Source organism: Argopecten irradians, chromosome 1 (genome assembly GCF_041381155.1).
Source record: "Argopecten irradians isolate NY chromosome 1, Ai_NY, whole genome shotgun sequence".
NCBI lineage: Eukaryota > Metazoa > Mollusca > Bivalvia > Pectinida > Pectinidae > Argopecten > Argopecten irradians.
In genome coordinates, this window is record NC_091134.1 from 20,455,824 (window position 1) to 20,471,429 (window position 15,606).

The 15,606-nt window shown below is 35.5% G+C and overlaps 1 protein-coding gene across 1 annotated transcript in view; it reads right to left on the minus strand.

Moving 5' to 3' along the window:
• Nucleotides 1–15,606, minus strand: part of LOC138320329 (von Willebrand factor D and EGF domain-containing protein-like) — a 46,391-nt gene that overhangs the window by 455 nt on the left and 30,330 nt on the right. Inside the window, exons 9-17 of the mRNA XM_069263254.1 lie at nt 15,160–15,245; nt 12,254–12,317; nt 8,722–8,937; nt 7,947–8,161; nt 6,848–7,157; nt 3,872–4,030; nt 2,952–3,156; nt 1,114–1,301; nt 403–699 (exon numbers count right to left, since the gene is read on the minus strand). Coding sequence (XP_069119355.1) covers nt 403–699; nt 1,114–1,301; nt 2,952–3,156; nt 3,872–4,030; nt 6,848–7,157; nt 7,947–8,161; nt 8,722–8,937; nt 12,254–12,317; nt 15,160–15,245 — 1,740 coding nt within the window. The remainder of the gene's footprint in view (nt 1–402; nt 700–1,113; nt 1,302–2,951; nt 3,157–3,871; nt 4,031–6,847; nt 7,158–7,946; nt 8,162–8,721; nt 8,938–12,253; nt 12,318–15,159; nt 15,246–15,606) is intronic.

Sequence of the window (15,606 nt, forward strand, 5' to 3'; positions counted from 1 at the left end):
CTGTGAAGTAAATATAGATACATTATAAAATTTATCAATATAATATCCATTTACAGTGGGATTTTATGTTTCTGTTCCGACATTTATATTTACATTTTATGATAAACATCAAATACGAATTTCTATTCATCTACACATTTTACAAAGGGTTACGATTCCAATACTGACAAAAACGTCTACTCAAGAATATAACAGAAAGTTTTGAATAGAAAGAAAACATAATTTTCTTAGAAATGAGGACATATCTGTGAGGACAGTCTATGGACAAAATGTATTTGTACGTTGCCTTCTTTTACGGCTCCATATATTTTACGGTTTTATTGTGTTTTGTTTTGTTTCCTTTAAGAAAGTAATCAATGTTCTGTAAAACTTATTATATCTTGATATCGTTTTAAAACTCACGAATTCATAGCACGATACAGTCGTAGTATTGCACCTCTGACACCAGGAATCATATATAATAACGACGATTTCAGCACTGAATTCAACACCGTCGTTAGATACACTCAGGAAAAAACCCTCAGCTATCGTGTCGCTCTCATCTGTGGAACGCTTCATCCGACTGGATACATCGGGGGTTGAGCGTTTTCTTCTCCTCAAGGCGCTGGTTAGAGTACATGTGCACCCAAATCCACCACCTATAGTGCTGGCTGGGAACGTGTCATTCACCGAGGTCAAATTATATCCATTCTCCGAAACCTAATCGGTATGAGCGAAATTAAGTCATATGCACTGGACTCATCGACTTGTTCATATCTCGATTACATGTTTAGAGTTCTTAAATCAAATAAATCGAGTGCTCATATTTGAAAATAGTTACTGAGTTTAACATAAGGGAAAAACACGTGAATTTGTCTAACTTTTACATAGAGCTAGCCATGCATAGACATTTTTTTTTCAACTAATCATCATATCATACCAAGGCTTTATCTTCTGACAAGCATATCGTATAACGATTTGAGCCAACCAATCAGTTATATGTGAATTTGTGAGAACGCTTTACATTCAGTCATCTACAGAGATTAAAGACGTAAATTATTATATTTTGTAATTTTTGGTAATCAATATAGATAAGTCTGGCTGGTATTCACATGGTTACTCTGAAGAGTTTACCTTAAAATGTGAAGCTTTGCATGTCATGTTAGCCTCTGCGAAATTTGACCCGGATACGTAGAACGTGTTACAAGCGTACACATCACGTTTACACAGGCCTGGGTTTGTCTGAGAGGATACAACAGGAGGCTGGGATGGTCTGCTGTCACATTCGACACCCTCAAAGTCACCGAAACATTCACACTCACCTGGTTTAATAAAAAGAGCCGTATGAATTGTCATACAATTACTTCACGTTTACACTCCTTTCTATTGATTAGAACATTGAGGTTATATTTGCATAGACTAAAAGAGTTGTACGTTGAGTATTATGACGTCATACACGAGGAATATTTTTCGCGGGAAGTTTTAAAATGACACTGGCATTGGTCAAACTAAATTATAAGATGTTAATGAGACATACCTCAATTTTTTTTATTGTTAAAGTAAGTAAAAGCACAACATGAGTGTCTAATTAGTACCTTATTGAGTTAAAGGCAATAATAATATATAGATGAGTGCCAATTTATGCTAAGAAATGTCTTTTAACACATTCAATTCGTTCCAAACACTTTATGCTCAGGTTATGGAGAGAACTTTAATAAAGATAACGTTTTGGTTTCAAAGATCCTTTAATCAGTACACATATACAGCGTCAAACACGGCTAAATATCGGTGTGGAATGTGGAATTGTATCAGAAGCCAGACACTCGCCAATACGGCTGATATGGGCCATGCGTAAGAATGACAAAACAGTTACTCAAGTAAAACAGTTGCCAAACGAGTAACATTACAAAACGTGTTGGCAAGTGCTTTCTACTAAAGCAGTTGCCATGACAATCACCACAAGTATGCTTACAACTACAGTTTAGTAATGCAGTTATCATGTTGGTTTATATGGGCCATCGTAGTATTACATGATGGTCCATGCAATATAACCTGGTAATTTCACTGCGTCAACAAGATTACTGTTTTCGCGGTTAAAAGAGAATAGTCTAGTTTTACACTAAAGAAGACAAACGATAAAAACATCACATAATTTTCATGTTTTGATAACTGACTTATGGCCGCAGCTTTCTGAGAACATATTGCTGCATATTTTAATAAAGCGGGATAAAGGATAAGGATATTCTAACCTCGTGATCACGCAATGCTGTAAAACCCTCGGCAGGCCTCAGATTTTAATACATCATTTTGTTACCCCTTGGGTAGAATATCCCTTTCCTTTATATCAACATATGAAAGAAGTCTGCATAATGCAATAGTTTTTATATTCTAAAATGTTTATACAATGAAATTTAAGAAACATTAATCAAATTGTAAAAGTGATTCCAGTGGGATATGCGCCCATCAAATAATGACCTATATTTAAACAATGGAAGGAGGGATATTTTCTGCTTTTTAAAAAATCAGACACAAAATATATATGAAAGTCTCAGAAATAAAGGAAACACGCTTCAATTATCAAAATCCAAGATCGCGGCCTGTCGGCCATCTTGTTGATGGATCTGTCCCAAAATGCAATATACACACCCCTCCCCCTAGGCAACCCTATTCCTATGAAATTTGAGAAATATCCCTTTAGTACTTTATGGGAAATAGCGGTAACAAATTTCAACTATCGAAATCCAACATGGCAGTCTGTCGGCCGCCTTTTTGACCGATTGATCCCAATATGCAATCTGAATAACTAAAGGCACGAGATAAACTAACAGATGCAATTTGGGAGAATACCCTTCACTACATTCTGAGAAACAGCGATAACAAACTGGAACTTTCAAAATCTATGTTGTCTGCCTATCGGCCATTTGCCCCCAAATCCTTAAGCAAATTAAATCATCTTAATATTTATGGCTCACCATCTCGGCATATTCCGTTCCCGGTACAGTTATTTCGACAGTCAAGCTTGAGCATGGATTGGAGAATAGTCTCGCCCTCGGTACCGTTAGCTGTGGTATTATCTGTCGTTGTTCGTGTGAGGTTTTCAAGCTTCAGTGCCGTCAAACGACAATTCAAGGCAAGACTATCCGCTGTAGACTGCATGAAGCTATTATCTCCAATCAGCTGAAGGAGGTTAAGTGATAACAAGCAGGGCGGTTATTTTACATAAAAAAATATTTAAGATATGTTCATAATCCGAATCTTTCTGTTACAGATGGTGTCAATGATTTTTAAAAGCAGTACGTTATTTAATATAACATTGTTCTATTTCATGAAAAAAAAAACATTTTATGAGACCAAGTTTTGTGCATTTGGTAGGGTACAGTAAAAAAAAGTATTACCCATACAAATTATCAGATACAATATTTTTGCATATGTCAATATGACGATATGATCTTGTGTCCATTGTGATTTCATGATCTGGGCAAAAGGTCATATCAGATTTGAAGACTGAGATGTACAATGTGTATACAAGGGTGGGGATTTCAATATAGCCTAAGCAGTACATACGGTAGCCTGTATATTCTGTATGTGATTTTGGTAGCCTCTGTAGTTACAAATAGGCCTTAAAGTCTAAACATGTACATACGCAAGAATAAAGTGCCTTTTTGTACAAACAAGTATATATAATTTGTTTACTTACAAATTAATTATAGTATTTAAATGAAGACGCGTGTGTTTAAAGTAACTTTCTGTTGAATACGGATTTGGAATTTAATTTATTAACAGCCAGGGCCATGGCTATTTGAATTTGTCTTTTTGCAAATAATTAAATAAAATAAAGCAATCCATACTTTCTTGATAAGGGTGAAACTGACAAGACGTGCTTATAATTTACCTTTATATCCTTGATGCATGACTGGACACCTTCTTCATTTTCATTTGAAGTTGCTTCTAAAACTTCTTCGCATTTCTTTAAAAAGTTCTGATCCCTGATGAAATTTCGACATGCCTCTTCTGCTAACGTTTCATTCCAACCATTCACCCATGACGGAGTCTTAAATTTACAAAGTTGATATAACATTATATTTGTTTCTTGTTGATAACAAACACGGGATCGATTGTTTAACGTCCACAGCTGAGGTGTTTTTTTCATACTGAAAAATGATATGTTTCTCACCATGCCATAGAAAATATCAAGATAGTGACTGTATGGTTAAGTACATACAAATGTAGGTGACCAGATAATTGGAGTACAAATTCCACACCTTTATTTCTAATTTTCTCATACAATGTTTTATATACAATGTATATCCAAAGTGATATGTTCGATTGGTTTGATTTGATTGCAAATTTTCCCCGTCTTTTTTTAACTATTTATATATATTTTGTGTTGTAAATAATTAAGTGATCCTGTTACTTTAATAATTAATAAAACGCGGTACACGTTTCTCCATATTATTTTAAACACACTAAATACATACTAGCACGTGTTAACGATAATTTATATTGTGAACACTATGTGTGGAAGTACATGTAAACAAACAATTCCCGAACCTAATGGAATATATATATATATATATTACTAACTTTGAACAAATTCAAACGAAAAGATTATGACGTCTTATTATTTCTTCCGTGTAACTGAAACGTCTTATGATTTTACCTTCTATGCTATCTACAACCTTTTGGTGAACTACAATTCGTGCCATGATTCCCTGTTATAACATACTAAATATAAATACCGTTTGATCTTTAAACAATACTATTAGTTATGCTAGGATTTTTCACTATTCTCTTTAGCTAATGATCATGTGAGGTTATATATAGAAACATTTTTAGAAACACAGAGTCATTATTCCTTTTGTAAACTTCATTGCCATCATGTTAAGTTTTTTCAGAGTGGTATTCTTTTACCATCGTTTTTCTTGTAATTGATATGCACATGAGGTAATACATTTGTCAAAACTTACTTAATACATGTATGTCATATAGAAATTAAGGACATTTGATTCGGTCCATATAGTTAATACTGCCCTGGCAGGGGCGAAGGAAGCTGGGGCGAGGAGGGGTGGGGGCAATTGCCTCCCGTTCCCCAGGAAGGGGCGGGCAAACAGGTCTTTCCCCCCCCCCCCCAATTCCGCCGAGTGAAATGTTCTAAAAATCCTCATTTGAAAGAAAAAAAGTCCTCATGCACATTTGTGTACTTAATTTTAGAAAAATTTTCGCTGCGTGGCGCGTTTCCTAAAACGTTCAAGCACGTAATGATCAAACATTTAATAATGAAAATTCAATACATACGAACTGGACTAAAATGTCCATCAAGAGATTATACTATTTAAATAAAGATGTTTCTTGAAGGATTAATTTGTTTATATGTCTTTAATTCATTATTACTTTGAGTTACACAACAAAGTGCCGATGGTGTGAATGTGGTATGTTAAGATCGAGCAGGGTTGCATAATGATATTACGAATTCACAACTATCATTTCTAAATGCAGGTTACTTTAAATCGAAAAATTACCGTGTTAAGAACGCTTTAAAATCAGCAAAATACATTGTAAAACTCATCTCAGCCATTCCAAATTGTAATATTTTTTCTAGGGGGAGACCACCCCCGGACCCCCCAAACAACAAAATCTCGTGCCTTCGGAGCTCTCAGATTCATCAAATTACATCGTAAAACTCATCTCAGCTATTCTAAATCTTAATTTTTGTCTCCGGGGGAGAACCCAGGACCCCCAAAACACCAAAATATCATGCCTTCGGTACTCACAAATTCATCAAATACATCATAAAACTCATCTCAGCTATTCTAAATCTTAATTTTTGTCTCCGGGGGAGAACCCAGGACCCCCAAAACACCAAAACCCCGCGTCTTCGGCCCTCGCAAATTCAACAAAATGCGTCGTAAAACTCATCTCTGCCATTCTAAATTGTAATTTTTTTCCCAGGGCAGACTCCCGGACCCCCAAACACCAAAATCTCGTGCCTTCGGCGCGAGCAAAATCCTGAAATTCCATCGTAAAACTCATCACAGTCGTTTTTTATTATAATATTTCCCAGGGGATACCCTTTGTTTGCGTATTCATTAATTTCCTGTTAGCGACACCACTGTTTATAGAAATCTTCACGGTAAACTTCAGTGATAGAGCACTATAAAAGGGGCAAGAGTTCCACTATACAAGAAGATTCAACGCAAATATAACACAGTCAACCAAAACACACACGTTCGCATTTCACCGGGAGGTCGTCTTTAAATGACTCTGACTATGTCCTGAAGGGACCGACCGCAGAATCAAACTAAAAATAGATTTTTTGGAAATCTCCTTTTGGGCACAAGATTTCATAGAGAGGTGAATGTTTCGGAGACTGCTGATTGGGTATTCAGGGCGCATCAGTTTCAAATGATAAATGTGTGGGTTGGGCAATACATGTAGATTTAAAATATGTAAAGAAATTTTAAAATTCTGTCAAGTGTGTTTCTGCCAGGGGGAGGTAATCAAATTTGGAACATGAATATTTTGGTCAATGTTTGGTGCGAAATTCACATAAGATGGCAACCCAAACATAACATAAAAGTTTAGCAATATGGTAGATCATAATTTCTTTTTATTCACAGGTATGGGAGATGCCATTCTTCAAAATTAGTGACAGGTGACCAGACTTGAAAACTCCATTTAACCTGGACAGTGGCAAACGTTAACAAATCGTATATAGGGAAATCATTTGGTTCTGCGGTCTCTGTAGGTCGTAAATAAAATTAACCAAATCAAATCATTTGGCAGCGGTGTGATATCCTTAAGGATTAATTTTTATAACATAAAACATTTATTTCGGTAAACTTTCAAAAGTCAGATAAAATGAACATACCGCAGGTTCATCATCCGCATCAGAATCGAATGTTATTGGGAATTTTGGTGGTGCGTCATGTTCGTTTAAGTCTCGTCGATATCTGTTGTGTGACGTTGAACGTTTCCTCCGTGATGGTTCATCACAGGTGGTGAAAAAGCTGTCTGTATTTGTTACTGAGCACGAGGGCGTTTCTGTGATGTTACATAGTACTTGGTTGTCGAAATCGTTAAACTGTGTTGAGTTTGACCTGCATTTACAATACGTAGGCAATGCCAGAGCATCATCCGACAAGTTAATATCGCCAAATAAGCTCTCGTCGTCGGGTACCCTGAAATAAAGCAGATTTTATTTCTTGGCGATAGAAATAGGAATGAAGACAACAAGCATTGGAGCATTTCTGTTATAAAATAGTGAACTGTAGTCAAGCGTCCGGATTAGGTTCCCCAAATATTTTATCATTATGGTACCCAATGAAAACTCTTTGGAAATTGCCTCCACTGACTAGACCTCTTGTGGTGTTGCTTAAACCACGCTGACTTCAAAGGGACCTACTGACTACTGTGACTTCAAATAAAATAGTATTGTAAGATCCACCAAGATCACCAAAGTTTTTGTGGACCAGGTAAGTTTCGCCCTCCGTTAGATTATCGTTGTTCACTAAACTCCGCACACAGTTTTTCTGACACTATTCCTGGGTGTAATCACAACAAAAGAAACACTGACAGTGACCCTGACTTGATGATTGAAATCCCAAATATGCTTATCATCTCTTGCTAATGTTAGGCTGTCTACAATGTTGCATTAAGCTCGATGAATATCGTGTTAACATGATCGAATAGGTCTGATATCCCATCTCGTCAGAGCTTTTATTAATATCAATATGCATACAAAGTTTCATTGAACTAAAAGCATTGCTCACAATGAAATGCTAGCGTTACACTATGAGCTAATGTCAGGTGAACTAAAATGATAGACTGAATGTTCTAAAATTGTGCTATGTTCGCTACGAATGGCACGTACGGCACAGGGGTGCGATAGATGCAAGGTAATGTGTGCAATCCTATAACTATTATAAGATCATAAAATTATAAATATAGATTTCATATGGTTTACTTACTTCCAGTCGAGTGCAAATGCTTGACTGTCAAGTGTAGTTGACCCATCTCTGAGAACAAAGTCGTTGTTGTAGTTGTTATCCAAATATCCACATAGCCCCGAAGAAGTTTTCCAGTCAGCCAGAGACGGTTTGACATAAATACTGCCAATAAATATTTTGTCTTGGGAGGAATGGTAATAATTAAACGAAACCTGGGTTCCAGATGGAAGTGTTATCTAAGCACAAAGAAGAAAAATCTATATAGTATTTTATTTCAATAAAAGTAATTCTTTTAATTTTAATGTACCATAGTATATCTTAAGTTGTATTTCGCTACCTGAGTTTCCATTTTTTTCTTGAAAAAAAAAAAAAACATTCAAGGAGATTTTGTAAGAGTTTCGAAGAGTTACTTGTATATTTTACTCATCACTCTTCCAACAAAATCAGTACGGAAAAATCACACGTGATCAAATAGTACCGTATATGGGAAATTTCAGGTCCGCTTTAAGTACTTTAATAACGTGTTGTAACTAACGTTTTACTGAACTAATTGTTTTACGGTCTGTTGAACTTACCTGCAAAAACATATATCTTTCAAGATAGTTAAAGAATGCTATTACGGGTATGGTGACTAATCCACAAACTTAATCAATGCAGTACTCGTTAATAACAACACATTCTCTTTCATGAAGCGGGCCTGAATTTACCGCCTGTGGTACCTTTTGTGTATGTGGCTTCCTATACTGATATCTATGTATACAAGTAATATGTGTTTATGAAAATGAACTTTGCATACTGTATATGATTTTCCGTTTTGAGTGATGGTCATATGAGTGTCGTCACAGAAAGTCTTCTCTATATATCTGTTTGATTGTGTAGACGAGACAGTCCAGCCGGTTTGTGCATTACAAAAATTGGCGACGAACAGAGCCTGGTTATTTCTGATGGCTACTCCACAGTTACACGTAGCTGTACTCCAAGGCCAATGACAGGTTTGGTAAAAAGCATGGACCTGTATAGAAGACAATTTAAAAATAAATGTAAGACTATAATATGTTATTTTATCCCATATTTTGACAGTGTATATGGTTAGTTAAAACGCTCCAGGTGACCGGATATATAATATATTACCGTATTTTCCTGATTAAAAGCCGCTGTATTTTCCTTGAAAATCGGGAGTGCGGATTTTAATCCAGAAAAGTCGTAGATATTTCTCCGCGGTTTAAAATTATCTTACATCGACGTAATCTCGGCAAAAATTAATAAAGAGAAACAATGTGCATAGCAATCTGATAAAGATACATTTTATATCGTACCAGATGCATATGCAATCGTAAAATGCTTTATTTGTTTGTTGGTTTGATTTATAAACTAAAGTCCTATTAACTGCCAAAGTCATGTAAAGACGTCTTCCATGTATTCGTTGTATATTGTGTATGTAGTGTGTGGTGCATGGTTTGGGAATTGCATTTAATTCGTCCTTTCAGGCTCATTTTTACGCCGAGATTCACAAATAAAAATAGTAGTTTTTACTCGCCGGTTTAGTAATATAACAGAATAATTTCGGTGAACGTGTTAAAAATATTAGCCCCTTTGTTAAATTAGCGATATCTGTATGCCTATATATCATTTATTAAGTGAACTTGAACATAACGCAAGTTGATAAAAAATGATTAGATATCAGGTCTAGTTTTTTATATAACTGTGGACTCGTAAATTGATGTATAGCATGTACATTATGGTGTATCTGAATACATACATCCATCTGTATTATTCATAATTCTTATTGTATTACTGCTTTTTGGCTTATTGTATTACTGCATCTATTGAATGTCGTATGTCGAGCAGCACGACATTCAAAATTCCGATAAGAATAATGAATATCGTATGTATCAACATCAAAAACATACAAAAGTCATCGTTCGCCGTTGGCCATTATATAGTTCTTTTGAATGTTAATGTCGAGCTGCACGACATTCAAAATTCGTTGTCAGATATAAGTTCTGAATAATGAATGTCGAATGTCGAGCTGCACAACATTCAAAAGTCTGTTCGTTTGTCAGTTATATATAAGTTCTGAATGTTGAATGTCGAGCTGCACAACATTCAAAAGTTCGTTCGTTTGTCAGTTATATATAAGTTCTGAATGTTGAATGTCGAATGTCGAGCTGCGCAACATTCAAAAGTCCGTTCGTTTGTCAGTTATATATAAGTTCTGAATGTTGAATGTTGAATGTCGAGCTGCACAACATTCAAAAGTCTGTTCGTTTGTCAGTTATATATAAGTTCTGAATGTTGAATGTCGAATGTCGAGCTGCACAACATTCAAAAGTCTGTTCGTTTGTCAGTTATACATAAGTTCTGAATGTTGAATGTCGTATGTCGAGCTGCTCAACATTCAAAAGTCTGTTTGTTTGTCAGTTATACATAAATACTGAATGTTGAATGTCGAATGTCGAGCTGCACAACATTCAAAAGTCCGTTCGTTTGTCAGTTATATATAAGTTCTGAATGTTGAATGTCGAATATCGAGCTGCTCAACATTCAAAAGTTCGCTCGTTTGTCAGTTATATATAAGTTCTGAATGTTGAATGTTGAATGTCGAGCTGCCTAACATTCAAAAGTCGGTTCGTTTGGCAGTTATATATAAGTTCTGAATGTTGAATGTCGAATGTCGAGCTGCACAACATTCAAAAGTCTGTTCGTTTGTCAGTTATATATAAGTTCTGAATGTTGAATGTTGAATGTCGAGCTGCTCAACATTCAAAAGTCGTTCGTTTGTCAGTATATTAATTTATGATGTCGTATTGTTGCACAAAATTTAATGCTGAATGTCGTATGTCGAGCTGCCAACATCAAATTCTGCTCATTTCAGTTGTTTTTTTGAATGTTGAATGTCGAATGTCGAGCTGCACAACATTCAAAAGTCGGTTCGTTTGTCAGTTATACATAAGTTCTGAATGTTGAATGTCGTATGTCGATCTGCACAACATCAAAGTCGTTCGTTTGTCAGTTATATAAATATAGTTAATGTCGTATTCAGTCACAACATAAATTTGATGTGAATGTCGTATGTCGAGCTGCACAACATTCAAAAGTCTGTTCGTTTATCAGTTACACATAAATTTTGAATGTTGAATGTCGTATGTCGAGCTGCTCAACATTCAAAAGTCCGTTTCGTTTGTCATGTTATATATAAGTTTGAATGTTGAATGTCGTATGTCGAGTTGCACAACATTCAAATTTTGAATGCTGAATGTCGTATGTCGAGCTGCGCAACAATCAGATTCTGCTCACGTTTGCCAGTTGTTGTTTTTGAATGTTGAATGTCGAATGTCGAGCTGCACAACATTCAAAAGTCCGTTGGTTTGTCAGTTATACATAAGTTCTGAATGTTGAATGTCGTATGTCGATCTGCACAACACTCAAACGTCCGTTCGTTTGTCAGTTATATATAAGTTCTGAATGTTGAATGTCGTATGTCGAGTTGCACAACATTCAAATTTTGAATGCTGAATGTCGTATGTCGAGCTGCGCAACAATCAGATTCTGCTCACGTTTGCCAGTTGTTGTTTTTGAATGTTGAATGTCGAATGTCGAGCTGCACAACATTCAAAAGTCCGTTGGTTTGTCAGTTATACATAAGTTCTGAATGTTGAATGTCGTATGTCGATCTGCACAACACTCAAACGTCCGTTCGTTTGTCAGTTATATATAAATTATGAATGTTGAATGTCGTATGTCGAGTTGCACAACATTCAAATTTTGAATGCTGAATGTCGTATGTCGAGCTGCGCAACAATCAGATTCTGCTCACGTTTGCCCAGTTGTTGTTTTTGAATGTTGAATGTCGAATGTCGAGCTGCACAACATTCAAAAGTCCGTTGGTTTGTCAGTTATACATAAGTTCTGAATGTTGAATGTCGTATGTCGATCTGCACAACACTCAAACGTCCGTTCGTTTGTCAGTTATATATATGTTCTGAATGTTGAATGTCGTATGTCGAGCTGCACAACATGCAGATTTTAAATGTTGAATGTCGTATGTCGAGCTGCGCAACATTCAGATTCTGTTCTCGTTGGCCAGTTATTGGTTTTGAATGTTGATGTCTTATGTCGAGCTGCGAAACATTCAAAATTCCGCTCGGTGGCCAACGACATTTGAATGTTGAATTATCGAATGTCGTATATCGAGCCAACTTCACACAACCAAAAAGATCAATTTGTTCTTTAGCTAATATTTGGAAACCAAATCCGGAGAGACAGACGGGGACAAACACTTTACTTTCACCGGTATGAAATCTAAGAATTAATGTGCTATTCCTTACCCAATAAAGTCTTTCTTTGTTATAGTATAACACAAACTCTGCCAGCCTTTGATTTTCGTAGTATCTAAAACAAACAATACTTCAGCTGGAGAAATATCACATCATATTAATCAAATATCGTCAATTGAAAACATGAATGAAATTTAACTAAAAACGCATTGCCAGATATCAGTAGCCCACTTCAAATTTAAGAAATAACAGAACATTATGAGAGGAAAAAAGGTACCAGTGTTCCACTTTCACTTATCGTTATTATCATTTTCATTTCATATTTAAGGAGTAAAGTATGTTTCTGGTGGTTCTATCGAAGGATAAAGTTGAGTAGGGTGTTCATATTTGTAATAGACCGCAAAGCGGTCCATGAAACAATTGTCGATACCCTACTCAACTTTATCCTTCGATAAAACTACCAGAAACATACTTTAATTCTTATATTTACAGTCTATGTTTTCATTTTCTGTGATAAAACTTAATCTGTCATACTTAGGTACATTTACATTACATAAAACGTCTAATACCATGTACCAATAAAAAAGTTCGTTGAAACTTTTTGTATTTTTATTGAAATCACTTCTACAATATCAACTAAAAAGTTCAAAATTTCTTTTTTATATGTGTTAATTATCATTTTAGTAAAAACAAGTTACTGGTACAATCTTTTACAATCGGTTGTGTTTTACACACATTTTTCGCGGCAAGCTGTAAAATCAGTAACGCGGCCGTAAATTTGAAACTGTGTCAGTACTGTCACCGGATAATCACAAAGGTTTACTTTGAAAAGTTGAAGTTAAAGGAACATTTTGAGAAGACGAGTTGGTAAGCATTTCTGATGAAACAGATGACATCAACGTTGATTATAAAAACGATTCTATGCCGGTCTGTGCACTTTGTGAAGGCATAGCGATAATTGTACATGTCGTCCTAGGAACATGTGAAGAACTGACAGCTGATCTAGAGGGAACGTCAACAGGGATAGCGGTGCAAATGGTTTCCGAAACATAGAAAATTAGAGCAGACAACGGAGAACTAATGGCTTGGTTTTGATGAGTTGCCATATTTCTGAAATAACTTCTGACTGAAGCTTCATTTCTGAGCCCGAACATTTACATGATTTGTCGTGTTTTCCAGCCCTCACTCATAGCTTGAATGACGGTGGCCAGTAAACTATGTGCAGTGTTTCATCGCGAATACCCTGTTTGTTTACAAATATCCGGCAGGAAATTTGTAAACGTGCTCCTCCCAATGGATTTAAATGTGAACCAGATATTTTGTAATTCAGGAAAGGTTGAAAATTATTTGCCACATTAATTGAAAGGTACATGTACGCCTGTCAGCCATGGGTTCGTCTTAACTTAAACCTCCCTGGTAATTGTTTGGTTGTCTCATGGGCCAGTTTGGCATATTCTAATCCATCCTCATCTACCATGAAATCAAAAGACCCGCGAATCAGCTTGTGATAGAATTTAAGGCCCAGACTAACCAAATGTATAGAGATACAATACCACACACTAAGGTGGAGTTATAGGTAAGTTGACACTTGCTCAAGATCCGTGTTCCCTATGCTTTCCTTGTGGTTTGTAGGGCGTGATGTATCGTTCACCATTGATTCTTCAGCATTCCAGACAATAACTAGTTGGCGTTATTAAAAATCCGAAACTTTCACAATATCCATATTTCGTCCGATGTCGGAAAGATGCCTGTTTACAGCGGCTCTGATTGACTCCATTCTGTTTCGAAATATTCTTCTAGTTTGTTTTTGTGCTCTTTCTCGTTTAATTGAGGTTTTGCCTCACAATGGAATTTACCAAGTTTTGTATTCAGTTCATGAGCAGAAATTTTCTTTAAGTCAAGCTGACCACCGTATGATTCACTGTGCCAATCTGTAAATTACATCAAAAAACTGTAATTCTCTAAAAAAAATGTTGATTTTTTAGCATGATAGAAAATCAATAAATATTTCATTTATGATATTGTGTAAGTGTATAGTTTGTTGTATTACATGCATTTTAAAACTTACCTTTTAGGATTTTATTCCCAGTTTCGTATTGGCCTTTGTTGATGCTGACTGGTGCATTTCTTAATATTTCTTAAGTTCATCTTCGGACTTACTTTTGAAAAAAATCCACGCACGGAGTTTCTCGGGGTGACAATCCATCATCTGCTGACATTTTTTATTCATTTTCCACCAATGTTGTTTGTAATGAAAGTAGCATATCAAACTCGTCTTCCTCAAATATTGAGCTCGTTGCCATTTCGAAATCATCATAGTCCATCTTGTTGTAGAGCGGTAGACGACATTGGTCAGTGGACACTAAAACTGGCCCGATGCCAACTTGGCAACTAGCCAATGGTCAGTCGCTTGTTTTATTGAAAGAAATAATTTATCATATATGGTTTTTGAGGCTTTTTTTACTTTCATTAACTACATACATTTTAATCATTTAATGCGTGTATTCGTCACACACAACATATATACAATGTGTCCAAATCAGAACTATAATATTTGTGTGTGTACCATTATATTTATAGATGTGGTTTTTTCCCCAGATGTGTATTCCCAGTTGTGTATTGAAAACGTACACGTACTACATGCACTTCTATGTATTTAGCCGCGCGGCTCCAAATTGCGCGTGGCAAACTTAATCAATCGGAAAATAAAGTTGAGTAGCCTTTGGTTTAAATCAACGGGGTTTATACTACAATTCAAAACTGACTGTTAAAATATATTAATATTAAAATATTTTAAAATACATCTTAAAAATACCATACAGTACGAGGTAATATTTTGCAGAATTCTTGAAATATGTGTCTTTTATAGTAAATAGATCAGTGTAAAATGCTAAAGACTGCTAGATTGAAACGTTTGCATTAAGTTAACATTAACATAAGATCTTTTTAATACATACCGCCCATCAAAAGTACGCATGTGTGGGTCATTCCTGCTATAACATTGGCTATTTAATACAATGTTATCTTCATCATCAACGACGACCTACAAATCAGAAGATATTTTACAATGTCAAATAATCAGTATATCAAATATGCATTCCAACAACTAGAAAAAAATAGCACTTTTCGTTTTTCAAGAAACAGATCCGAATGATATCTTTGTGTCCACTATGAATGACTTATCAGTCTCATGAAAGATATATCTTTCTTTTTCTCCTTTCCATTTGACATGTGACATTTTTTTTTAAGTTTCAGTATATTCTCTTTTGCATTATTTGCATGTAAGCATATCCTACTATAGAAAATAGTAAAAGGGAAATGTTGCTGTATAGTCATTGCTATAGTACAGAGTCGTGATTTTGTTTATCGTGAGGATACATTTCACACTGCCACAGGAAAATATT